The sequence below is a fragment of the Emys orbicularis genome, chromosome 4, assembly GCF_028017835.1.
Source record: "Emys orbicularis isolate rEmyOrb1 chromosome 4, rEmyOrb1.hap1, whole genome shotgun sequence".
NCBI classification, from domain to species: domain Eukaryota; kingdom Metazoa; phylum Chordata; order Testudines; family Emydidae; genus Emys; species Emys orbicularis.
Window position 1 is genome coordinate 127,696,347 of NC_088686.1, and position 27,544 is coordinate 127,723,890.

General features: G+C 51.4%; 1 protein-coding gene across 2 annotated transcripts in view; it reads right to left on the reverse strand.

The window, feature by feature from the left end:
• LZTR1 (leucine zipper like post translational regulator 1) overlaps positions 1-27,544 on the reverse strand; it is a 268,122-nt gene that overhangs the window by 47,442 nt on the left and 193,136 nt on the right. Inside the window, exons 14-16 of one of the 2 annotated variants that reach the window (XM_065403185.1) lie at positions 22,852-23,035; positions 21,738-21,907; positions 98-254 (exon numbers count right to left, since the gene is read on the reverse strand). In XM_065403185.1, coding sequence (XP_065259257.1) covers positions 98-254; positions 21,738-21,907; positions 22,852-23,035 — 511 coding nt within the window. The remainder of the gene's footprint in view (positions 1-97; positions 255-21,737; positions 21,908-22,851; positions 23,036-27,544) is intronic. The other variant, XM_065403186.1, reaches the window with a different exon arrangement.

Below are 27,544 nucleotides of genomic sequence, written 5' to 3' on the forward strand. Positions count from 1 at the left end.
CAATGTCCAGCAATCTGCTATTCCTGAGTGTAGAAAAGGCCCAAGTCTCAAGAAAACAAACAGTGTGATTATTAGTTCAGGAAGGAAAATACATTACCAATATCCAGAGGCTGATCAGAATGTGTTCGAACAGGAGGCTGCTGTTTTCTTCGTACTATCTCCACTATCAGGGATGAGGAAAGATGCTCAAATTCTTTCATCATTATTACCTGATTAAAATGTGACTCTTTAACCACAAAGTTCAGGCAGTGTTCCTTAAAAAGTGAAAAACAGTCTTATCTGAGGAAACTCTATAATGTTATACAGAATAGAAGAAAAACCATTACAAAGCATCCATTCCAAAATACCCACTGAAGGTTTCCGATGGTATTAACCACGAGAAGAGAACTAGATGGTTTTGCACCAGAATCCTGAGAAATCAGTATCACGTGATAGCATAATCTTTGTTATTCTTTCTGATATTAAATACAAAAAGCTTTGTCAATGCAACATTATTTATGCATAAAATTAAGCATTCAAAATGGAATGCCCAAGTTAAGGTTAAGTATCAGAGGGGTAGCCGTGTTAGTCTGGATCTGTAAAAAGCGACAAAGAGTCCTGTGGCACTTTATAGACTAACAGATGTATTGGAGCATAAGCTTTCGTGGGTGAATACCCACTTTGTCAGATGAATGTGACAATCTTGAATGCACAACCTTGCCTCTACCCACGTAAGTGTATGTGTTATGACACAATGTACTTATACAATCATGTAATCTCTCAAATAATGCTAAATGACATCACACATTTTTATTCTAAACCTTTAGATCAGATGCGTAGCATCTTGTAACATTCATTCGTGTATAAAGAAACATATCTTACAGTAAATGTAGTTTTTAAAGATGTGTTGTCTACCTAGATTTCACTTCTGGGGCACATGCACTCTGTATGTGTGAAATTTGATTCTTTTTGGCCAACTGTATCCATTGGGGCTGCGTCTGTGCCCTGGATACTCTCATGCCTCACACCTGAGGACATACAATGCAATGTTAAACCCACAGAATTGAGTCTCAGAGCCTGGATCAACTGACTCAGGCTTATGGGATTTGGGCTGCGGGACTAAAAGTGGCAGTGCAGACATTCAGGCTCAGGCTAGAGCCCAGGCCTCCCCTCTTACAGAGTCTCAGAGCGTAGGCTCTAGCCCAGGCCCAAACTTCTACGCTGCAATTTTATAGCTCCGCAGTCCGAGCCCCTGAGCCTAATTCAGGGGTCTTTTATTGCAGTGTAAATGTACCCACAAAGGCCAGAGAAGACCTAACAATCCCTCAGTTCCTTTGCCAACATACAATCCCAGAAGAGTAGGAAACAGTAGATACAGGAAAGGAAGTGGATCGTGTAAGCCATGTGAATAACACACCTTGAAGGTGTGTTACAAGGTAAATAATTGTTCCTTTTTCTTTAAGTGACAGTCCACACAGATTCCACTTCTGATGACTATCAAACAGTGACTTTACAGTGGGTTCTTGGAGTCCTGTTTAAATAATGAATGCAAGGCAGTTCTACCAAAGTGGGTGTCTGATCTGAAGTTTCAACTAAGGAAGAGTGATGGTAAAAGTGTGGACTGATTCCCATGTCGCCGCCCTGCAAATTTTGAAAAAGGGATGTTTCGTAGAGAAGCTGAAGAAACTGCCTGAGCTCTGGTGGAATGGGCTCTCATGAGCACGGGTGAATGTGACCCAAGGCACATCTGTATTCACATCCTACGCAGTACTGCAATAGTATTTGTACAAAATAGGCCTTGAAAGCTAACAACACCTTGGTCAATAATATAAATATAATATAAATCAGGAAGGCCAAATCACACTTGGAGTTGCAGCTAGCAAGAGATGTTAAGAGTAACAAGAAGGGTTTCTTCAGGTATGTTAGCAACAAGAAGAAAGTCAAGGAAAGTGTGGGCCCCTTACTGAATGAGGGAGGCCACCTAGTCACCGAGGATGTGGAAAAAACTAATGTACTCAATGATTTTTTTGCCTCTGTCTTCACGAACAAGGTCAGCTCCCAGACTGCTGCACTGGGCAGCACAGTATGGGGAGAAGGTGACCAGCCCTCTGTGGAGAAAGAAGTGGTTCGGGACTATTTAGAAAAACTGGACGAGCACAAGTCCATGGGGCCAGATGCACTGCATCCGAGGGTGCTAAAGGAGTTGGTGGATGTGACTGCAGAGCCATTGGCCATTATCTTTGAAAACTCATGGCGATCGGGGGAGGTCCCGGATGACTGGAAAAAGGCTAATGTAGTGCCCATCTTTAAAAAAGGGAAGGAGGAGGATCCGGGGAACTACAGGCCAGTCAGCCTCACCTCAGTCCCTGGAAAAATCATGGAGCAGGTCCTCAAGGAATCAATTATGAAACACTTAGAGGAGAGGAAAGTGATCAGGAACAGTCAGCATGGATTCACTAAGGGGAAGTTGTGCCTGACTAACCTAATTGCCTTCTATGAGGAGATAACTGGCTCTGTGGATGAGGGGAAAGCAGTGGATGTGTTATTCCTTGACTTTAGCAAAGCTTTTGATATGGTCTCCCACAGTATTCTTGCCGCCAAGTTAAAGAAGTATGGGCTGGATGAATGGACTGTAAGGTGGATAGAAAGCTGGCTAGATCGTCGGGCACAACGGGTAGTGATCAATGGCTCCATGTCTAGTTGGCAGCCGGTTTCAAGCAGAGTGCCCCAAGGGTCGGTCCTGGGGCCGGTTTTGTTTAATATAGATTCATAGATTCATAGATTCTAGGACTGGAAGGGACCTCGAGAGGTCATCGAGTCCAGTCCCCTGCCTGCATGGCAGGACCAAATACTGTCTAGACCATCCCTGATAGACATTTATCTAACCTACTCTTAAATATCTCCAGAGATGGAGAATCCACAACCTCCCTAGGCAATTTATTCCAGTGTTTAACCACCCTGACAGTTAGGAACTTTTTCCTAATGTCCAACCTAGACCTCCCTTGCTGCAGTTTAAGCCCATTGCTTCTTGTTCTATCCTTAGAGGCTAAGGTGAACAAGTTTTCTCCCTCCTCCTTATGACACCCTTTTAGATACCTGAAAACTGCTATCGTGTCCCCTCTCAGTCTTCTCTTTTCCAAACTAAACAAACCCAATTCTTTCAGCCTTCCTTCATAGGTCATGTTCTCAAGACCTTTAATCATTCTTGTTGCTCTTCTCTGGACCCTTTCCAATTTTTCCACATCTTTCTTGAAATGCGGTGCCCAGAACTGGACACAATACTCCAGCTGAGGCCTAACCAGAGCAGAGTAGAGCGGAAGAATGACTTCTCGTGTCTTGCTCACAACACACCTGTTAATACATCCCAGAATCATGTTTGCTTTTTTTACAACAGCATCACACTGTTGACTCATATTTAGCTTGTGGTCCACTATAACCCCTAGATCCCTTTCTGCCGTACTCCTTCCTAGACAGTCTCTTCCCATTCTGTATGTGTGAAACTGATTTTTTCTTCCTAAGTGGAGCACTTTGCATTTGTCTTTGTTAAACTTCATCCTGTTTAACTCAGACCATTTCTCCAATTTGTCCAGATCATTTTGAATTATGACCCTGTCCTCCAAAGCAGTTGCAATCCCTCCCAGTTTGGTATCATCCGCAAACTTAATAAGCGTACTTTCTATGCCAATATCTAAGTCGTTAATGAAGATATTGAACAGAGCCGGTCCCAAAACAGACCCCTGCGGAACCCCACTCGGAACCCCTTTCCAGCAGGATTGGGAACCATTAATAACAACTCTCTGAGTACGGTTATCCAGCCAGTTATGCACCCACCTTATAGTAGCCCCATCTAAATTGTATTTGCCTAGTTTATCGATAAGAATATCTTTATTAATGATCTGGAGGATGGTGTGGACTGCACTCTCAGCAAGTTTGCAGGTGACACTAAACTGGGAGGCGTGGTAGATACACTGGAGGGTAGGGATCGGATACAGAGGGACCTAGACAAATTAGAGGATTGGGCCAAAAAAAACCTGATGAGGTTCAACAAGGACAAGTGCAGAGTCCTGCACTTAGGACGGAAGAATCCTATGCACTGCTACAGACTAGGGACTGAATGGCTAGGTAGCAGTTCTGCAGAAAAGGACCTAGGGGTCACAGTGGACGAGAAGCTGGATTTGAGTCAACAGTGTGCTCTTGTTGCCAAGACGGCTAATGGCATTTTGGGCTGTATAAGTAGGGGCATTGCCAGCAGATCGAGGGACGTGATCGTTCCCCTTTATTCGACATTGGTGAGGCCTCATCTGGAGTACTGTGTCCAGTTTTGGGCCCCACACTACAAGAAGGATGTGGAAAAATTGGAAAGAGTCCAGCGGAGGGCAACAAAAATGATTAGGGGGCTGGAGCACATGACTTATGAGGAGAGGCTGAGGGAACTGGGATTGTTTAGTCTCCAGAAGAGAAGAATGAGGGGGGATTTGATAGCTGCTTTCAACTACCTGAAGGGGGGTTCCAAAGAGGATGGAGCTCGGCTGTTCTCAATGGTGGTAGATGACAGAACAAGGAGCAATGGTCTCAAGTTGCAGTGGGGGAGGTCTAGGTTGGATATTAGGAAACACTATTTCACTAGGAGGGTGGTGAAGCACTGGAATGCGTTACCTAGGGAGATGGTGGAATCTCCTTCCTTGGAGGTTTTTAAGGCCCGGCTTGACAAAGCCCTGGCTGGGATGATTTAGTTGGGAATTGGTCCTGCTTTGAGCAGGGAGTTGGACTAGATGACCTCCTGAGGTCCCTTCCAACCCTGATATTCTATGATTCTATGATAATTGTGAACATAGGCACCGACTCTGCGGAGCACCCATGGGGAAAAATTAGCGGGTGCTCTGCACCCACCGGCAGCCAAGCTCCCCCCTCCTCGTCTCCTTCTCCTCCCTCCTCGAGTGCGACACATCCCCGCTCCTCTCCCTCCCTCCCAGTGCTTCCAGCCGCCCGCTGCCTAACAGCTGTTTGGCGGCACTTAGGACTTTCCGGGAGGGAGGGGGAGGAGTGGGGATGCAGCGTGCTCCGGGGAGGAGGCCGAGAAGAGGCAGGGCAGGGGCAGGGACTTGGGGGGAAAGGGGTGGAATGGGGGTGGGAAGGGGGCAGGGCTGGGGTGGGAAAAGGTGGGGTGGGGCGGGGACTTTGGGGAAGGGGTGGAATGGGGGTGGGGCAAGGGCGGTGCAGGGGCAGGAAGAAGCGGGGCCAGGGGGGTCGAGCACCCACCGGACAGAGGGGAAGTCGGCGCCTATGATTGTGAAACATATGTAACATTATATATGAAATTATAAATGCTCTCTATGTTATTAGAGCATGTTTAAGACCAAGCAACAGAGGGTCCTGTGGCACCTTTAAGACGAACAGAAGTATTGGAGCATAAGCTTTCGTGGGTGAATGCCCACTTCATCAGACTAACACGGCTACCGCTCTGATACTGTTTAAGACCAGATTGCCTAGCCTAGGTAAAGCTGATAAACCAATTTGTCTTAGACAAAGGAATTTGTTTAGCCCTAATTTACATATTAGCACTAAACAAAGCCATCGAGCTAAATCAATTTGGGGTTATACTGAGACTGAACTCAGGAGACAGAATAAGACGGTTACTCACCTTTGTAACTGTTGTTCTTCGAGATGTGTTGCTCATATCCATTCCAATTAGGTGCGCGCGCCGCGTGCACGATCGTCGGAAGATTTTTACCCTAGCAACACTCGGTGGGTCGGCTGAGGCGCCCCATGGAGTGGCGCCCTCATGGCGCCGGATATATGCCCCTGCCGACCCAGCGCCCCTTCAGTTCCTTCTTGCTGGCTACTCCGACAGTGAGGAAGGAGGGCGGGTTTGGAATGGATATTAGCAACACATCTCGAAGAACAACAGTTACAAAGGTGAGTAACCGTCTTTTCTTCTTCGAGTGCTTGCTCATATCGATTCCAATTAGGTGACTCCCAAGCCTTACCTAGGCGGTGGGGTCGGAGTTAGATGTTGCGGAGTGAAGGACCGCTGAACCAAATGCCACATCATCCCTGGACTGCTGCACTATGGCATAGTGGGAAGCGAAAGTATACATGGATGACCAAGTCGCTGCCCTACAGATCTCCTGTATGGGCATATGAGCCAGAAAGGCAGAGGACAAAGCTTGAGCCCGAGTAGAATGGGCAGTGAGGCGGGTAGTTGAGACACCAGCTAAGTCATAGCACACACGAATGCATGATGTAATCCAAGACGAGATTTGCTGCGAGGAGACCGGGAGGCCTTTCATCCGGTCTGCCACTGCTATGAACAGCTGGGACGTCTTTCTAAAAGGCTTTGTTCATTCGATGTAAAAGGCGAGAGCCCTGCGAACGTCTAGGGAATGTAGCTGTTGCTCCCGTTGCGAAGCGTGTGGCTTCGGAAAGAAGACCGGAAGGAAGATGTCTTGGTTGACTTGGAAGGCAGACACCACCTTAGGGAGGAAGGCGGGGTTTGGTCGCAGCTGTACCTTGTCCTTATGGAACACTGTATACGGTGGGTCCGATGTGAGGGCCCGAAGTTCTGAAACTTGTCTCGCCGATGTGATAGCGATGAGGAAAGCTGTTTTCCAGGAAAGATACAGAAGAGAGCAGGTGGCCCTCGGTTCGAAGGGGGCACCCATGAGTCTAGATAGGAACAGATTGAGGTCCCACGTAGGGGCCGGATGACGAATTTGCGGGTACAGACGTTCCAAACCCTTGAGGAACCTGCTGACCATGGGATTGGAGAAAACCGAGCGCCAGTTTTCGCCTGGGGGGAAGGCTGAAATCGCTGCTAGGTGTACTTTGATAGATGAGACAGCTAGGCCTTGCTGTTTTAGGGACCAGAGATACTCTAGGATGGTAGGTACTGGTACCTCCAGAGGGACAGTATTGCTCAGGGCACACCAGCAGGAGAAGCACTTCCATTTGGCCAGGTATGTGGACCTAGTGGAGGGCTTTCTACTACCCAAGAGTACTTGCTGCACTGAACTGGAGCAACGCAGCTCAGATTGAGTCAGCCATGCAGCATCCAAGCTGTCAGGTGGAGGGACTGCAGGTCCGGATGGCATAACCTGCCGTGTTCCTGAGTGATCAGGTCCGGCCACAATGGTAGAGGAATTGGTTTGGTCTCCGACAGATTGAGGAGTGTCGTGTACCAGTGTTGTCTGGGCCACGCTGGAGCGATCAAGATTAAGCGGGCCTTATCTCTGCGTAACTTCAGAAGGACCTTGTGAACCAACGGAAACGGAGGGAAGGCATAGAGCAGGAGGTCTTTCCATGGTATCAGGAAGGCATCCCACAGGGAGCCTGGGGAGCGTCCCTGGAGAGAGCAGCACGCCTGGCACTTCCGATTCTCGCGAGAGGTGAAAAGGTCTATGTGGGGAAATCCCCACTCAGAGGCGGCAGGTTTGTATAATTGTTGGTGGTGCCCAAAATGGTGGTGCCCCCCCTCCCCCCCGTTCCCGCCCTGTAAGCCAATATAAAATGAAGCTAAAACGCGTCGGCGCCACAAGATTACAAGGGTCAATTAAAAGTGGAAGTCAGAAGCAGCACTTGCCTGCTTCAATATACAGTATTATATTTTGTTGCACCTGTTGTGACGAAGTGGGAATGTTCTTAATGTTTTTTCTGAATACTGTGTGGGTGCCTCAGTTTCCCCTGCAAGGTGCCAACTGAAGGTGTTGGGGACAAAGAGATCAGGTGGCCTTCTTGTCCGGAAGAGACACAAAGGCCAGAGGAGGAAGTGTCAGTTTGGAGCTGGCTGGGGAAATGGGGAGAGGCCCAGAACTTGGGTCTGGGCTCCCCACCCCCCAAGATGGACCTGACTGAGGGGTCCTGTTTTCTGTACCTACAAGCTCTCTTTTAGACTGTGTTCCTGTCATCTAATAAACCTTCTGTTTTACCGGCTGGCTGAGAGTCACGTCTGACTGCAGAGTTGGGGTGCCGGGACCTCTGGCTTCCCCAGGACCCCGCCTGGGCGGACTCACTGCGGAAAGCCCATGGTGTGGAAGGGTATGCTGAATGCTCCGAGGTCAGACCCAGGAAGGTGTAAGCTTCTTGTCCTGGAGACAGTCTGCTCAGAGAGAGGAGGCTCCCCCAGAGTCCTGACTGGCTTTGTATGGAGTAGTTCCAGAGCATCCCAGCATCCCCTTCCACACCATGCGCTTCCTGGAAGTCAGCACAGGCACTGACACTCCCTCCTCTGGCCTTTGTCTCTTTTCCAGGCATTAGGAGGCTACCTGATCTCTTTGTTCTCCAGCACCTTCAGTTGGCACCTTGCAGGAGAGCGGCCCAGGCCATCAGTTGCCCGGACTCCGGAGACAGGGTTTCGGCCATTCTCTGTGCAGACAGCATCACACTGGCCCTCTAGGGCTCTACAACAATCACAACCCCTTATCCCACCATCTAGATCCTTAAGAAATGCATAGGGGAAACTGAGGCACCCACACAGTATTCAGAGAAAACATTAAGAACATTCCCACTACATAACACCTGTATACGACTAGTTATATAATTTAAAGGGTGTAAAATAATCAAGTATTGTGCTAAACACAATGATACTCCGAACTGACCACCAAATTTAAGTTGCGTGTTTTTCCCCTCAGGTGAGGGCTCTGGGGTGGGGCTGGGGATGACAGTACAGGAGGGTGCTCAGGGCTGGGGCTCAGGGTTGGGGTGCTGGGGGAGCAGGCTCTGGGGTGGGGCAGGGCTGGGTATAAGGAACTTGGGGTGCAGACAGGCTGCCCCAGGGCTAGGGCCAAAGAGGACTCCCACACCACCCCACCCCACTAGCAGCAGCAAGCTCCGGAGGAGGGACCCCTCCTCTCCCCCGCCCCCAAGCACACTCACTCTGCACCACGGTCACTGCACGTGCTCCTAGGGCCTCTCTCAGGTCCAGAAAGCCTACTCGCCTTCCCTATGGTGGGTACGGGGGGGGGGGCATCATGTGTGGCCTCCCCTGCTGCTGCCCCTCACCCTAGCCTCACTGGGGGGGGGGAATGGGGGAGCTGCCCCTGGCCCTTGCCCAGGGTTGGGCAGGAGAGGGGGCTGCAGGGTGGGGTGTGGATCACAGGATCAAACACTCACCGAAGCCCCAGCAGCTGCTCAGGTGAGTGAGGTTCCCCTCCAGATGTCCGTCTCCGGGCCGGAAGTCCCCCTTGGCCTCTCCTGCTGGTGGCTACTGGGGCGGGGGGGAGGGAGGGCTGCAAAACATGTGTGAGTGTGCATCCTCCCTCCTCCCCTGTCCCGCTTCCCCTCCCCCTGTGCTGCTATAGCCCTAGGCAGAAACAGCGGCAGGCAGCGGGCAGCACAAGCAAGGGAGAGGCACCAGCTGTTTTCTTTCAGGCAGGCAGGGAAGCTCCGGGGCAGGGTTAGGGTTAGAAACCTAGGGTTAGAAAAGGGGGGACGCTCCGGAGGGGGGGGGTGTGGCGGCAGGGGCCGGGGCCCACTCCAGGCAGGGCCAGGGGAGAAACCCAGCTCCAGATATTTTTGGTGGAGCACAGCCCCCAGCCCTGAATATTCCTGGTGCTCAGGCACCACGGGCCCATATAACTCGCCGCCCCTGTCCCCACTTCCGGAAAACAGAATGGATAACGTCCGGACGTATCGACCACTCGTGAGCCAGGAAGGACCTGCTGAGGCGATCTGCTAAGGTGTTCTGGACTCCTGGGAGAAATGACGCTACCAGGTTGATCGAGTGGGCTATGCAAAATTCCCAGAGGTGTATGGCTTCCTGACAGAGGAGGGACGGCCGCGCTCCGCCTTGCTTGTTGATGTAAAACATGGCCGTTGTGTTGTCTGTGAAGATTGTGACACAACGGCCCTGAAGGTGTTCTCAGAATACCTGACATGCCAGGCGTACTGCTCTCAGTTCCCTGACGTTGATGTGCAGGGTTATTTCTTGTGCGGACCAAAGACCTTGTGTGCAAAGGTCCGCGAGGTGAGCGCCCCAGCCCACAGATGACGCGTCCGTGGTGAGGACTAGAGAGGGCTGTGGGGCATAGAATGGCATCTCCCCGCAAACAAGGCTGGGGTTTAGCCACCAACCCAGAGAGGCAGCGTGAGTACTGTGTCCAAACTGTCCCGGCCTGGACGGTACACTGATGAGAGCCAGGTCTGAAGCGGGCGGAGGCGTAGTCTGGCATGTCTGGTCATGAAGGTGCACGAGGCCATGTGGCCCAGAAGACTGAGGCATGTGCGTGCTGTCGCGGTCGGGAAGCTTTGTAGGCCGTGAACAATGGTCATCGTGGACTGGAAGCGGGACTGTGGCAGGTATGCCTTGGAGAGATTCGAGTCCAGGACTGCCCCAATGAAGTCTATTCTTTGGGCTGGCTCCAAAGTGGACTTTTCGGTGTTAAGCAGCAGGCCCAGTTGCCTGAACAAGCTCATGACGAACCGAACATGAGACCGCACCTGTAGCTCGGAACGACCCCGAATGAGCCAGTCATCGAGGTACGGAAACACTTGGATCCGATGTCTGCGGAGCAAGGCCGCTACGACAGCCATACATTTTGTGAAGACCCTTGGCGCTGTGGACAGGCCGAAGGGAAGGACGGTAAATTGGAAATGCTGCTGGTTGACCACAAAGCGAAGGAACCGCCTGTGCGGCGGGTAAATTGCTATGTGGAAGTATGCGTCCTTCATGTCGAGGGCGGCGTACCAGTCTCCAGGATCCAGGGAAGGGATAATGGTCCCCAGGGAAACCATGCGGAACTTCAACTTTACTATGAATTTGTTGAGTCCGCGCAGGTCCAGGATGGGCCGACGTCCCCCCTTTGCCTTGGGGATTAGGAAGTAACGGGAGTAAAAACCCCTGCCCCTCAAGTCCTTTGGTACCTCTTCCACCGCTCCAATAGACAGGAGCGCTTGTACCTCCTGTAAGAGGAGTTGCTTGTGAGAAGGGTCCCTGAAGAGGGACGGGGAGGGAGGGTGGGAAGGGGGGGGGGGGGGCGAAACAAACTGAAGATGGTATCCAGTTTCCACCGTGCATAGGAACTAGCGATCTGATGTTATGCGGGACCACGCAGGGAGGAAATAGGAGAGGCGGTTGGAGAAAGGCGGGAAAGGATCCTGCAAGGAGACCGGTGCAACGTCCTCGAGCTCACCTTCAAAAGTTTTGCTTGGGCCCCGCTGATGGTTTTGGGGGGCCCTGATTCTGGCCTGATTGAGGACCAGATTGTTGTCTCCTATTACCACGACCACGCCTTCTAGTGAAGTCTTGTCGCAGTCGAGGCTTAGGGTAGGTGCGCTGCGGTTGGGGCCAGAAGGGCCTACGTTGCGTCACCGGGGTATGCATGCCCAATGAGCAAGTGATGGCCCGGTTATCCTTCAGACTCTGCAGTCTGGGATCAGTTTTGTCTGAAAATAGATCTTGGCCATCAAAGGGAGGTCTTGTATAGTTTGCTGCAGCTCCGGTGGAAGACCGGACACTTGCAGCCATGAAATGCGGTGCATAGCCACGCCCGAGGCTAGAGTCCTAGCCGCTGAGTCCGCCGCGTCTAAGGACGCCTGCAGGGATGTCCTCGCCACTTTTTTGCCCTCTTCTAGCAAGGCCCCAAACTCCTCCCTGGACTCCTGGGGAACCAACTCCTTGAACTTCCCCATCGAGTTCCAGGTGTTATAGTTGTAACGGCTCAGGAGGGCCCGCTGGTTAGCTATCCTGAGCTGCATACTGTGACGAACTGGGACTGTTCTTATGGTGGTCTGTGAGTGCTGACAGGGGAGTGTGGCTGGGATAGTCTGCATTGGGGGATGGGAGACTGACTGAAAATACCTGAGCCTGTAACATGAGAACCCAGGAGGGGGTTGGGGCGAGGTGACACCTTTGCCCGGGAAACTGAACAAAGGCTGTGGGAGGGGTCGCTGAAGGCAGAGTCTGGGAAGCTGGCTGGTGAGGTGGCTGGAGGCAGGGAGGGCTCTGACCTCTGGAGGGGGGCTGGGGTGCCCGAGGACCCCAAGATGGACCTAACTGAGGGGTATCCTGTTGTCTGTGCCTGCAAGACCTGTCTCGGACTGTATTCCCGTCGTCTAAATAAACCTTCTGCTTTACTGGCTGGCTGAGAGTCATGGTGAATCGCAGGAAGCCGGGGGTGCAGGGCCCTGAGTTCCCCCATACTCCGTGACACATACCACTTGTAGAATAAAACTTGCGCCCGAACAAATCCAGGTGCCTAGCGTCCTTGGACTTAGGGGCGGGCGCTTGTTGGCCATGCCTCTCCCTCTCGTTTACAGACAGTACAGCGAGGGAGCAAGGTTGGGGGTGGACATTCAAATATTCATAATCCTTAGAGGGCACCATGTATTTCCTCTCCACCCCTCTGGCCGTGGGAGGGATAGATGCCGGGGACTGCCAGATCATATTGGCATTAGCCTGAATGGTCCGAATGAACGGTAAGGCAACCCGTGTGGGGGCATCGGCCGATAAAATGTCCACCACAGGATCCTCAACTTCCACCACTTCCACCACCTGTAGGTTCATGTTCTGTGCCACCCTGGGCAGCAGGTCCTGGTGTGCACGAAGATCTATAGGCGGTGGGCCAGAGGAGGACGTGCCTGCCACGGCCTCGTCAGGCGAGAATGAGGACAATCCCTGGACTAGCGGATCCTGGGGAAGGTCTGGTTGAGGAGGGTCCGGTTGCCCTACGTCCACCCCACTAGCGGCATGAGCCTGTTCAGGTGGCAGGGTGGTCGCCTCCGAGGCTATCGGGGGAGGACGGCTCACAGTGGCTTCAGGCACCCTAGGCTCTGAATGAGCTGAGCGAGAAGCGCCTGAGGGGACACCTCGGGCTTGGTGGTATGCCCAAGGAGTCCAGAAGGACCATTGTGGGGGTCCTTGGTCAGGATCCTGTCCTTCATCTGGCCCCTGGTTAGCGCCATCCGCGTCTTGGCCCTGGACGTGGTAGCCACTCGCCGCTTGGGACGACGTCGAATTTGGACGTGAAGACCAAGGTGGTGCCGAACGCGCCTGCTGTGTTGAACTGTCATAGTCTGTCGGTCCGCTCCTGGGAGCTGGGGACCGGTGCCAGAGCCCCGAGTGGTACCGTGATCGGGATTGGGACCGACGGTCATAACGGTGCCGGGAGGCCGATCTAGATCTCGACGAAGACCGACGGTGCGGGCGGTGCCGGGATCGGCTGCGAGATGATCGGTGCCGGGACTGGTGCCAAGAGCTGGATCGGTACCGATCATACCGGGAGGGAGACCTTCGGGAGGCGGAGCGGCGCCGCGAGTACGACCAGCGCTGAGATGGAGATTGGTACCGGGACTGTGAGCGATGCCGAGACTGGGACCATCGGTGGGACCGGGACTGCGACCTGGACTGGGATCGAGATCGGTGCCGAGCTGTCTCGCTCTGCGATGGAGGCCGCATGAAGGCTGGCTTCCCTATAGATGGAACCGTCCCCACTGGCGGTGCCGGAGGGTGAGACGGTCCAGGCTCAGTTAGTGCGATCAAGTTGCGAGCGGTGGAGAAGGTCTCCGGAGTGGATGGCAGGCCCAGCTCAACCACGGTGTGCACCAGGGAGCCTATATGCACCGGACTAAACGGCGCTTGCGGCGCCTGAATCGACGGTGCCGGAGTTGGCGCCTTCGCGGTGCGGTCCGGCACGGCGCGCTGCTCCACTGGGGCCCCAGGCGGTGCTTGCAACTGCAGAGGAGCAGCAGGTGGTTTGTGCTGCTTCTTGGGCCGTGGGGATAGTGAACGGTGCCGCGTCTGTACCGGTGCCAGAGACGTCCGGTGCCGAGAGACTGCTGGTGCCGGGTCGTTCCAGTGCCGGACCGACAGTGCCTGGTCCGCGCGCGGTGCCGAGGGCACCGGGCTAAGTGCCGCTTCCATTAGGAGCTGTTTTAAATGAAAGTCCCGCTCCTTTTTTGTCCGAGGCTTGAAAGCCTTACAAATGCGGCACTTATCGGGTTGATGAGCTTCCCCCAGGCACTTCAAGCAGGAGTCGTGGGGGTCTCCTGTGGGCATCGGCTTGAGACAGGCCAAGCAAGGCTTGAAACCCGGAAACCTGGGCATGAGCACTGGTACCGGGGAGGAGGGAAAGGGGATAAACCCTGTTTCCTCCACGTATATACACTATGTACAAAAACTTACTAACAACTACACTATAACTGTTAAACTGTTAAAACTACACTAAAGAACTATCTACAGTACAACGAGTAAAGCTAGGGATGTGGAGGTCAGTCATGCCGTTCTCCACAGTTCCAACGACCATCACGGGCGATAAGAAGGAACTGAGGGGGTGCTGGGTTGGCAGGGGCATATATCCGGCGCCATAAGGGTGCCACTCCAGGGGGCGCCTCAGCCGACCCACCGAGTGTTGCTAGGGTAAAAAATCTTCTGACAATCGTGCACACAGCGCGCGCACACCTAATTGTAATCGATATGAGCAAGCACTCGAAGAAGAATAACATAGTTCTTGCATCCCTGAGAGAGACAGGAGACTGAATCTCCAGGAGGCCATCCTAACTTTTAGCACAAAAACAATTTTGGGAATATAAGGGACAGAGAGACTTTATCTTGATCAGGGGTGGGCAAACTACGGCCCGCAGGCTGGATCTGGCCCTCCCAGAAGCGGCTGGTACCACGTTCCTGCGGCCCCCGGGCGGGGGGGCAGAGGGCTTCGTGCGTTGCCCTTGCCTCCAGGCACCGCTCCACGCAGCTCTGATTGGCCGGGAATGGGGAACCAATGGGAGCTTCGGGGGAAGTACCTGGAGGCGCGGCAAGGGCAGCGCACGCAGAGCCCTCTGCCTCCCCCCCCCAGGGGCCGCAGCACTTCCTGGAGCAGCATGGGGCCGGGGACAGAGCAGGCGTGCAGGGAGCCTGCCCTGGCCCCGGTGCGCGCCACTGCCACCCCGGAGCTGCTTTAGGTAAGCGGCATTGGGCCGGAGCCTGAACCCCTCCTGCCCCCTGCCCCCCAACTCCCTGCGCTGAGCCCCCTGCCTGCACCTTGCACCCTTCCTGCACCCCAACTCCCTGCCCTGAGCCCCCTCGTACACCCCGCACCCTTCCTGCACCCCAACCCCCTGCCCTGAGTGCCCAGCCGCACCCCACACCCCTCCTGCACCCCGACCCCCTGCCCTGAGCCCCCTGTCATACCCCGCACCCCTCCTGCACCCCAGCCCCCTGCCCTGAGCCCCCTCATATACCCCACACCCCTCCTCTGCCCCAATCCCTTGCCCTGAGCCCCTTCCTGCACACCGCACCCCCTCCCGCACTCCCACCCCCTGCCCTGCATACAATTTCCCCACCCAGATGTGGCCTTCAGCCCAAAAAGTTTGCCCACCCCAGATCTTGATCCTTCACTTTAAAGACCCAAAGAAACCAAGCAATTTGAGCTGTGAGATGGGTCCTGGCCAGGCCAGCCTGTGAAAAGCTTGAAAGAAGACTGGGGGTGAGAGAGATCATCTTGAATAAAGACTGTACTTTGGTAGATTCAGTTTTAGACTTTTAAATGCATGTTTTTACTTTTATTTGCTTATAACCTTCTCTACCTTTATTTCTTTTACTTGGTATCACTTAAGCCAGGCTCTTTGGTTAAACTCGTTTTGCTTTCATTATAACTCATCAGCCCTGGGTAAGTGCAGTGAGTGTGTGCCTCTAGGAAGCTGACAGGCTGGAGTGTTGCACTGTCTCTGGAGAGGCAGGGAACCTAATACTTTTTCTGAGGGCCCAATGAGAGGGAATGGACCCTGAAGGATGATGACTTTGAGGCGGATTCAGGATTGGAAGGGTCCTAAACTCAGCCTGCAAGAAGTAACCAAGTTGGGCAAAGCCAGAGTGAACCTTGTGGGCTGCTGGCTGGCTGTTGGGGTCAGAGCTCTGGACCAAAGCTGCACAGTCACAAGACACCCAGGGTTAAAAGTAACAGGAGTACTTGTGGCACCTTAGAGACTAACAAATTTATTAGAGCATAAGCTTTCGTGGGCTACAACCCACTTCTTCGGATGCATAAAAGGCAGATATTTGACCGAAGCCCTGACTGGCCTGGGTGAACCCCAAAACATCCCAGTGAAATCTACCCTAGTTACTTCATAACAGGATCTAATATAGTTAGATATCAACTTGGACAACCTTTGGGTGGAAATGGCTTGACCCTTAACCCTATCTGCAAAGACAACACACAGTCTGTGGGATCTCGTGAAGGATGTTGTCCCGTCCAGGTAGTATGTTACAGCCCTACTATGTCAAACGGTGTGCCATTTGGCTTCCCCCCTGGTTTGAGAATAGCGCTTGAGGGAGAAAACTGGGCAGGGAAGCAACTGATTTAAATGAAAATCAGAAACAATATTAGGCAGGAATTTGGGGTGAGGCCTATCTTTATGGAGGATCATGTCAGGTGGACCAGCCATAAGAGCTTGTATGTCCCCTACCCTATGAGTTGATGTAAGCAGTCTTCATAGACAGTTGATAAAAAGAGCAGGTTGCTTGTGGCTAAAAAGGAGGTCCCTTTAAACAGTTAACACTGTGTTGAGGTCCCAGGAAGGAGGAGGCCCTTGGTCTGGGGGGAAAAACATGAATGAGACCCTTACGGAATCTAGCAACTGTAGGATGGGAAGATACAGTATAACCCTGAATTGAGGATGATGTGCAGCTATTGCTGCTAAATGTACTCTTATGGATCTGATGGATGGTCCCAAATGTGTTAGAGTTAGCAGACAGTCCTGAGTAGCAGAAACAGGAACTGACAAGGGAAATGTTCTGGTGCCCAAATAGAAAACCTTTTCCATTTTGCCTCATAATTCAGTATAGTAGAGGTTTTTCTGCTATGTCAGAGGTGGGCAAACTATGGCCCACGGGACCGTCCTGCCGGGCCCCTGAGCTCCTGGCCGGGCAGCTAGCCCCCGGCTCCTCCCCCGCTGTCCCCCCTCCCCTGCAGCTATGCCGCCGCGCGGGCAGCACTCTGGCCGGCGGGGCTGAACGCTCATGCTGGGCAGCATGGCAGTGTGTCTGGCTCCGGGAAGGCATGGTAAGGGGGCCAGGGCCGGGGGGTTGGATATGGGGCAGCGGGTCCTGGGGGGCAGTCAGGGGACAGGGAGCAGGGGATGGCTGGATGGGGCAGAGGTTCGAGGGGGGGCAGGGGATGGGGAACAGGGGGAATTGGATAGGGGGTGGGGTCCCAGGGGGCCTGTCAGGGGCGGGGGTGTGGATAGGGGTCGGGGCAGTCAGGGGACAGGGAGCAGGGGAAGTTGGATAGGAGGTGGGGTCCGGGGGGCGGGGGTCCCGGCAGGGGGCGGTCAGGAGACAAGGAGCAGTGGGGGGTTGGATGGGTGGGAGCTTCTGAGGGGGGCAGTCAGGGGGTGGAAAGTGGGAGGGGTCGGATGGGGACGGGGGCCAGGCTGTTTGGGGGGCACAGCCTTCCCTACCCGGCCCTCCATATAGTTTCGCACCCCGATGTAGCCCTCGGACCAAAAAGTTTGCCCACTCCTGTGCTATGTACCAAACTGTTCTGGACTTCATTTGAACAGCTCCTTTCAATGGCAGTTAATCAGCCAACAACCACACTGTCAGATGTAATGATGAAAGAGGCGAAAGATCTCACTTCTGTTTTGCAAAATCATGTCAGATAGAACAAGTGGTGTGATCAGGGGCTGTGTTGACAGGTTCATCAGCTCAGAGTATCAGAACTGTCTGGGCCAAGCTGGGTCTAGCATAATAACTGAAGCTGAACCTTGTCTGAGTTTCCTCAGGATCCCTGGTCTTAAATGGATTGGCAGAAGGCATACATGAGCCCCCGTGCCTATGAGACTACAGAAAGCCTGGACTCAAAACCCCTCTGGAGTAGAAGACACGGCATTTTTTGTTCTGGTCTGTGGCATACAGGTCTATTTCTGGATACCATATTGCAAGGGACCATTAAAGGTTAATTGGCCTGTTAACAACCCTTCAGTCATGGGGGAAAGGCCGGGGGGAAGGCAACTTGTCGGAGGGGTTGTTAGTGGGATTGTTGTAATAAGCCATAAATCTAGAGTCCTATTTAGTCAATGATTTTTAGGGTCTAGCAAAATTATAAATTTAAGCTCCCAGGAGTCTCTTTTGAAGATGTGCAGATTTCCTGAGAAGTCAGATAGAGTGATCATTTTCTGAAAAGTGTTCACCCACGTGGTGTTTTTCTCTTTTATGATTTTTCTGTGTTAGCTCATTTGAGAGCATAGTGCCTATCTGGTTTCACTCACATAGTTGTTATTGGGGCATTTAGTGAATCGGATGAGGTATGCCACATGTTGCAGGACTCTCATATCTTGAAAGTTGTGTTGGGGAGAGGGTGTCAATCATTGTAGCCATGGAGATATGTCTACAGGTTTTGCATCTGTTGTTCTGGCAGGGGTCTGGTAAAGATTTGAGTTGATGTGTCCTGGTCTGTGGGGAGCTTGCTTCTAATGATGAGTTTGGAGAAGGTGTGGGGTTGTTTGAAGGCCAGAAGAGGGGTTCAGAAAATATTTCTTTCAGGATGTGGTCCCCATAGAGTATGGGTTTAATGCTATCTCATATGGGTTCCAGTGTGGGATGGTAGGTGACAACTAGGGGTGTGTAGTCAGAGGGGTTTTTATTTCTGTATTGAAGCAGGTTCTCTCGGGGTATTTGGGTGGCCCGTTCCATAATGCAATCTACTTCTCTGGTGAAGTGTTCTTGTTTGGGGAAGGCGGTTTTAAGCGTGTTAAGGTTTACATCCCACTGTAGCACTTAGTGAAGAACTTCTCCCATCAGCATAGGTACTCCACCTCCCGAGAGGCGGTAGCTATGTCGACGGGAGAAGCCCTCCCATCAACATAGTACTGTTTACAATGGGGGTCAGGTTGGTATAACTACGTCAGGTATAAATTGATAGTGTAGTCCAAGCCTCAGTATCCAGGGTCTCCACAATTCAGGACAGGAGGTCCAGGAAGGCTTTAGAATCAACCTAGCCAGGGTGGGGGCTGGTGTCTCTGCCTTGTCTGGTGGTGAGGAGGATTCCTTGGGGGATGACAGGGCTCACTGTTGTCTCTCTATCATCTCCTGTTCCTGTGGGCCCACCTCTCATTCCACTGTGGATGGGCTAGTCAGCGAAGCCATCAAGAAGCATGATCCATTCCTTTTTCTACATGTAGGAGAGGCTAAACTACTCCTTCACATGTGGGAGGATGATCCACAGTAAGGTCAATACAGCCAAACAAGGTGCCATGTTTATGGGTATTGACCAGGTTGGGGCTGGTTGGCCCATGCCATTCCAGAGTCAGTTGAGGCGGTGCTCTGAATGTGGGCTCCCCAATATCCTCCTTGAGGTCATTCTCCAATGGCAGGGAAGAAGGATCTCTGTTCCATGTCAGCAAGAAGGGATACATCAGCAATAGTGAGGAGGAATATATCTCCTCACTGAAGGACAGTACTGAGGGACTGAATGGGACCAACTGATGAACTTCCTTGGCTTCATCACAGGCATTGGTACTGGGATCGTGGCAGGTCCCTTGTTTTGCCCAACTGTTTAAGGGTTTTTTCCTTGGAGAAACATCCCATGTCTTCCCCCTGGTAGTTCCTCTCAGTCTTGGAGCTAGGTTTATGCTCGGACAGGCTACATCAGTGGGCGTCCAGTTTATAAGTGGATGCAGTGCCAGCTTTACTCGCTGAGTTGGGGCAGTCAGTAAGGAAGCCAAAGTTCTCAGCACCAGATTTACCAATGCCAAGTCTGTCAATGCCAAGGTGCATAGTGCCAAGCTCTTAAGAGGCAGTTGACATCCTCAGTGTCAACTCTGCCAGTGTCCTCTTTGACTTATTTCCACTGCTTGATCCTGGAGTTCGAAGAGTACTCAAGGGATCACTGGTCGATGCTAATTTAACCAGCCTCACTCTGGTCATAATTGTCACATCTGGGGCCAAAGTGACCTGTATGGACTGCTCAAGTAGATGTAGCTTGAGCCATGCATTCCTAGACTTGCAGGTCCTAGTGGAGAAGTTCTTGCACACAAAGGAATTATTCAGGATGTGACTCTCTCCTAAGCAAGAGAGGCATTAGCTTGTCTGTCCATGATAGGGACTAGTTCATTGCAGGACCGGCAGGGTTTGAACTCTGTCACAAGGCATGGGAGCTGGCAAGAAGCACTTTACCCTGCTGCACATGGGGTGGGGAGGTGTCACCAATCAATACCCTTTAGAGAACAAATTTGATTATAAGAATTCTTCACTAAGCACCTTAAAAGATCTGGCTTAAAGTGTCTGAAGAGAGTTGCAGGTCAGAGATTTGCTAAGGCAGTAGGGGGAACTGGGTTGTGGCTGCTCTGCCCTTTATGCCATTGTGTGAGAGCTATTCAAAATATCTGATCTTCTGTACATGAGGCCTGTGCACACCTACAGTGGGACTATACTGACACATACTTGAAGAGCTAATAACAGAGAAAAAGAAATGAGCTTAAGAAACCAGACAAACTTTAGTAAAGAGAGAGAAATTCCTGTGACAAATGTGTGAATTTTCTGTAATATTTCTGTGAACTATATGCATCTCCTCACTGCACTAGAGGCAGAAGGGTTAACGTGCTTCTCCTGGAACAGAGCAGGAGGCATGAGAGGTTTGGGTCACGTAGCTGTCTGGGGTGGTAAGAATGCGCCATCAAGAGCTGGCTGGAATTAGCACAAAGCAATGAAGGGTCCAGAAAAAAAATGGGAACCTCAATGACCAAACATGAATCCTTGGCAGGAGGCTAGAGCTCAGAGGAAGCAGAGCAGGATGAAGCCCTGGTTCCACCAATATGGACTCTATCATAAGTCTGCCACTCTCATACTAACCCAAAGACTTTCTGTGCTCCAGGCGACAAATAAAGGTTACCTTGCTGGGGAAAGGCAGCCTGGTGTTGCTGCAGTTACTTAAGAGCATTGCACCCTGAAAGGAGAAATATCTCTTGCAGGAGTCTGGCTCAGCTAGACTCCCTGAAGGGAGCCACAGAGAAAGAGAGGTGAAATTGTAGAAGCCATGGTCCTGCACCTGGAAAACACTGGGGGATCCAAGGGGTCCAGCACAGTAAAGGGGTACTCCCAGGTTAAAGGCTAAGACACAGATCAGACACTGGGAATCCATGACAGCCACCTAAGAACTGTAGAGGGATTTCACGTAAAGAGATGTCTTTAGGGCAGTAACTGTTCCAGCTGCTGCATTAGGGCATGTCTACACTACAAAATTAAATCTATGTACAGCCACCACAGTAATTAAAGTGGTGGTTCATGTCCACCTTCTGTCAGCTGTGCGCATTCTCACCAGGAGTGCTTCTACTGACTTAACTGTGTGGGGCACTGGGGGGCACTGACACCTGGAACTCCCCAGGACTGACAGCCAACAGAAGATGTAAGTAACGCAGTGTCCACATGGGCACTGCGTCACCCTAACTACATCTACCTACACCTCTCGCAGAGGTGGAGTTATTAGGTCGCTGTAGTGGGTGACTTACATTGGTGGGAGCTACATTTTAGTGTAGACGCTTACAGAGCTAGGTCAATGTACGTTGCCCTAGGTCAACCAAACTCTGTAATGTAAACCAAGCCTTAAAGGCATAGGAAGAGGGAGGAAGGGAATCTAATTTAATGCTGGTGCTGAGCCCCAGGTGGAAGTTTAAGTTGCTACCTCCAATTTCAACGTCAACTTCAAAGCCTTAAAACCCACAAAACAACATGATAATATGTTTAGTCCATGAGTCAATGTCTACATTGACTATACTGAGCTTTAATTCTTTAATTTTTATCAGTAACCTTGTTAGTGAAATTCAGTGTTTACCTTTAGTTGATCCAGTTGAAGCTTGTTAGCATTTTCACACACAATGAGCACATTCTGTAGATCTACAGATGCTTCAATATACTGGAGGCAGAGCTGTTCCAGTCGCGAGAGCTTGAAATTCAGGGCTAGTTTGTACACGTCCATGATAAGTAGTACATCCTGCACATGACCTGTACATCACAAAGGGAAACAGTATCATTCCACAGCTCTAGAGAGCTTTCTAATATAAGGGTCTTCAGAGATGTCCAGTGAGGTCAGAAATTTTCCCAAACCAATTTCTGATGCCATCTTGAGTAATTAGGATAGCACAACCAAGGGAGAGTAGTATTATGATCATCTAGTCTGATCTCCTGTTTAACACAGGTCACAGAGCTTCCCCAGAATAGTTCCTAAGGGAGATTTTTAGGAAAACATCCAATCTTGATTTTAAAATGGTCAGTGATTAATGGTTAATTACTCTGTTATGTGTCTGAATTTGTCTAGCTCAACTTGCAGTCATTGCACTGTTATACCTTTCTCTGGTAGACTGAAAAGCCCATTATTAAATATTTTTTCCCTATGTAATTCTTATAGACTGTAATCAAGGCACTCCTTAACCTTCTCTGTTAAGATAAATAGAATGAGCTCCTTGACTCTGACTACAAATCATGTTTTCAAATCCTTTAATAATTCTTAAGTATCAGAGGGGTAGCCGTGTTAGTCTGGATCTGTAAAAAGCAAGAGAGAGTCCTGTGGCACCTTTAAGACTAACAGATGTATTGGAGCATAAGCTTTCGTGGGTGAATGCCCACTTCGTCGGAACATGCATCCGACGAAGTGGGCATTCACCCACGAAAGCTTATGCTCCAATACATCTGTTAGTCTTAAAGGTGCCACAGGACTCTCTGTTGCTTTTTAATAATTCTTGTGGCTCTTCTCTGAACCCTCTTCGATTTTTCAATATCCTTCTTGAGCTGTGGACAACAGAACTGGACACAGAATTCCAGCAGCGGTTGCATCAGTGATAAATATAAAGATTTGCTCACAAATTGCTAATATTCAATTTTCATATTTTTTTAAAAAAAGCCCCTGTGGGCCAGGTTTGGTTTGCAGAGTCCTCCTCCTGCTGTCCTACCTTTGCGTGGGTATTTTATTTTATCCGTGTACAGGAACTGCATGAGCACCTCAAAGGGCTGAGCTTCAGCTTCTCGGATTGTCACTTCCAGCAGGGGTTGCAGGCAGCACAGCTTGACATTGCCACAAATCCCCTCGTTCTGGGACAGTGCTTGTCCCTCTTCTTCAATCTCTTGCTTAGATTTCTAATGGGATAGAAAAACAGTAAACAAAGAAGCAAAGGTCTGGGTGTGTCCCTGGGACTGGGGTTGAGAAGGGCTGGTTTGCCAGGAACCAAACTGTGTTTGTGGGTGTGCATTTGTGAGACTGTGATGTGATACATGGCTTTGCATTGTACTTACTGGGGATGTGCAGTGGAGTTGGGTCCCTTCATGCCCTGAACTGGCTTTGTGACATTTATCTTTGAATTTCCCTGCATTTCAAAATAAAGAGAGCCTCAGCCACGGAGCTCAGCAATGAAGTGTACCATTTTCCCTCCGAAGAGGTCCATGGGGTGCTGGAAAGTCTCCTCTGCGCTCTGTGCACAACTGCATGTACACTGGGCAAAGTGGCTGCAAGGCCCCCAAGTAAACTGCTCTGGTACAGCAGGCCCCCATGAGAGACACAGAGACAGCATCACAGCTTTGGATCCTCTGGCACAGAAGGCATCTCAGGCAGATCAGAGGCAGGGGAAGGCATGGTTGAGACAGTCCTGCACCCTGATGATTCCCAGCTACCACAATGTCCATTAGGGCTAAGGCAGCAGGGGGTGCAAGTTAGTGCTGCCCTGGGATTGCTTTAACCTGCTTGCCTGGCCGATCTGTCCCTTATCAATCTCAGCATAGCAGAGGTACAAAGCCTACCCTCTCATCCTGGTGCTGACCTGGGACTCCAAAGTGCTACAGACAATCCAGACATTCTCAGACTGATCATTTCACTTCCCTGCAAAAGCATCGGTCACACCAGAAGTAAGCTCCTGGCTGAAGCTACTGGAAGCTCGTGGAATCTCCTTCACCGGAGGTGTCCAAAAGGAGTCTGGATAGCCATCTGTCTTGGATGGTTTAGACAGAACAAATCCTGCATCTTGGCAAGGGGTTGGACTAGATGACCCTTGTGCTCCTTTCTAACCCTATTGTTTTATGATCTATGAAGCTACCTGTGACAGGGCATATCTATCCCGCACCAGCCCTGTCATAAATATAAAGAAAAGGGTAGCATAAGATCCCTCCTTGGCAGCTATACTGAATCGCTTTACCTGTAAGGGGTTAAGTAGCTCAAATCACATAGTTGGCACCTGAGCAGAAGGACCAATGAGGAAAGAAGATACTTTCAAATCTGGAGATGGGGAAGAGGGGGGAGAGAATTTGTTTGTGGTTCTCTTTGTTTGTTCCCTCTCCGGATGGATGGAGAGACCAAGCAGGTACAACATCTCCTGAAAACAAACCTGGAATTATCCATCTAAAATTACAGAAATTGTAAGTAAGGCAAGGAAATGCATTAGGTTATCTTTTGTTTTGGCTTGTGAATTTTTCTATGCTACAAAGGTAGTTTTAGTCCTGTTTTTGTAACTGTGAAGCTGAGGCCAGAGGGGAGTCCTCTGTGTTTTAAATCTTTTTATTACCTGGTAAAGTTACCTTCCATCCTGATTTTGCAGGTGTGATTCTTTTACTTTTTTCTTTATAATAAAGTTCTTCTTTTAAGAACCTGATTGATTTTAGTGTCCTAAAAATACCGTTACCTACCTTTCGTAACTTTTGTTCTTCAAGATGTGTTGTTCACATCCATTCCACATTAGGTGTGCGTGCACCGCGTGCACGGACATTGGAAACTTTTCCCCTTAGCGGCTCCCGTCAGGTCGGCAGGGGAGCCCCCTAGAGTGGTGCCTCTATGCTGGTGCATATATACCCCTGCCGACCCGACCCCCCTTCAGTTCCTTCTTGACAGAGACTCCGACAGAGGGGAAGGAGGGTGGGAAGTGTAATGGACGTGAACAACACGTCTTGAAGAACAACAGTTACGAAAGGTAGGTAACCGTTTTTTCTTCTTCGAGTGCTTGTTCACGTCCATTCCACATTAGGTGACTCATAAGCTCACCATAGGAGGAGGGTAGGAGTCATGGAGCAAATGACTGAAGAACAGCTCTGCCAACTGCCGCGTCATCTCTGGCCTGCTGGTTGACTGCGTAGTGGGCTGTGAATGTGTGCACCAATGACCAGGTGGCTGCTTTACAGATGTCCTGGATTGGGACGTGCGCCAGGAAAGCTGTTGAGGATGCTTGTGCCCTCGTCGAGTGAGCTGTGATCACCAGGGCTGGAAGCTTGGCGAGCTCATAGCACGCGCGCATGCAGTCCGCAATCCACAATGATATATGTGGCGCCGAGACCAGAATCCCTTTCATTCTATCAACTATGACGACAAACAACTGTGTCGACTTGCGGAAAGGTTTAGTTCACTCCAAATAGAACGCCAGGGCCCTTTGGACATCCAGAGTGTGCAGGCTACGGTGACTCGGGTCCGTGTGTGGTTTAGGAAAGAACTATTTTAGGAAGGAATTTAGGGTGTGGCCTGAGATGCACTTTGTCCTTATAAAAAACTGTATAAGGAGGCTCTGAGGTTAGGGCCCTCAACTCGGACACCCTCTTCGCCGACGAAATGGCCACCAGGAACGCCACCTTCCAGGAGAGGTGAAGGAGAGAGCAAGAGGCCAGGGGCTCGAACGGGGGCCCCATAAGCTTGGAAAGGACCAGATTAAGGTTCCAGGGAGGGACCGGCGGGCGTGAGTAGGGGAACACTCTCTCCAGTCCCTTGAGGAACTGCACCACCATGGGGTTAGAAAACACAGAGAATCCGGATTCCCCCGGGTGGAACACTGAAATCGCAGCTAGATGCACTCTGACTGAGGAAGGAGCGAGACCCTGATGTTTGAGGTGCAGGAGGTATTCTAGGACGACTGGAATAGTGGCCTGGAGTGGCTGTATCTGCTTAGGCTCACACCAGCAGGAGAATCTTTTCCACTTAGCAAGGTAGGCCGCCCTAGTGGAAGGATTCCTACTGCCAAGGAGAATCTGCCGTACCAGAAGAGAGCACTGGCTCTCCATAGCGTTTAGCCAGAGAGCTTCCACGCCATGAGATGCAGGGGCAGGGCAATCAGGGCGGCCACTGACAGCTCTAGCAGGGTTGTAAACCAGTGCTGACAAGGCCAAGCTGGGGCGATCAAAATTATTATCGCCTTGTCCCTGCGAACTTTGAGGAGGACTCTGTGGATGAGTGGGAGCGGAGGAAAGGCATACTTCAGACTCCTGCTCCAAGGGATCGCGAATGCATCTGCGACCGAGCCCGGACTGTGGTTCTGGAACGAGCAAAACTGTGGACATTGGCTGTTGTCCTTGGTGGCAAAGAGGTCCATTTGGGGAAACCCCCACTTCTGGAAGACTGATTGCAAGATGTCCGATCTCATCGACCACTTGTGCATGCGGTATGACCTGCTGAGGCTGTCCGCTAGCTTGTTTTGCTCCCCAGGGAGGTATGGATGGATGGAGTGGGCTATACAAAAGTCCCACAGGAGAAGGACCTCTCGGCAGAGGGGAGAGGAGTGGGCTCCGCCCTGCTTGTTTATATAAAACATGGCGGTGGTGTTGTCTGTCAGAACTGTCACGCTGTGACCTTCCAGAGTAGCATGAAAGGTTTGGCAGGCTAAACGAACCGCCCTGAGCTCCTTTACATTGATGTGGAGCGACACTTCGGCCTTGGACCACAAGCCCTGTGTCCTTAGGTCCCCTAAGTGAGCTCCCCAGCCGAGGTCTGACGTGTCTGTCACCAGCATCAGAGCAGGCTGCGGTGCAGTGAAGGGGATACCCTCACATACTACCGGCCGATTGAGCCACCAGCACAGGGAGTCCAACACCTGGGCCGGAACTGTCACGACAAGGTCTAGGGGTCTCTGCCTGGGCGATACGACTGGGCAAGCCACGCTTGTAAAGTCCTGAGCCGTAGTGGAGCTACGTGAGTGCACGCCGCCATGTGCCCTAGGAGCTGCAGGCAGCATCTGGCCGTGTTAGTGGAGAACCTTAGCATCGAGTCTATGACACGTTGGATGGCCAGGAATCTGGATTCCGGGAGGCTCGCTCGCACCTGCAAGGAGTCCAGCACTGCCCCGATGAACTCCAGCCTTTGCGTTGGTATCAGGGAAGACTTGGGCACGTTGACGAGAAGACCCGGCCTGCAGAATGCATCTAGGGCCACCGTCACATGGGAGCAGACCTCCTCTTCGGATCGACCCGCGAGGAGCCAATTGTTGAGGTATGGGTATGCCTGTATTCTTCTCTTTCACAGAAAGGCTGCCACTACTGACATGCATTTTGTGAATATGTGGGGGGCTGAACAGGAGGACCGTAAACTGGTAATGGTGCTGGTTTATGGCGAACTGCAGGAACCGCCGGTGAGCGGGGTGAATAGCGATGTGAAAGTACGTATCTTTCATGTCGAGGGCAGCGTACCAATCCCCCGGATCCAGGGATGGGATAATAGTGCCTAGGGAGACCATGCGGAAGCGGACCTTGACTAAGAACTTGTTGAGCCCACGAAGGTCTAAAATGGGCCGAAGGCCCCCCTTTGCCTTTGAGATGAGAAAATAACGGGAGTAAAACCCCTTCCCCCTTAGTTCCCGAGGGACTTCCTCCACTGCCCCCGCCTCCAGGAGCGACTGTACCTCCTGC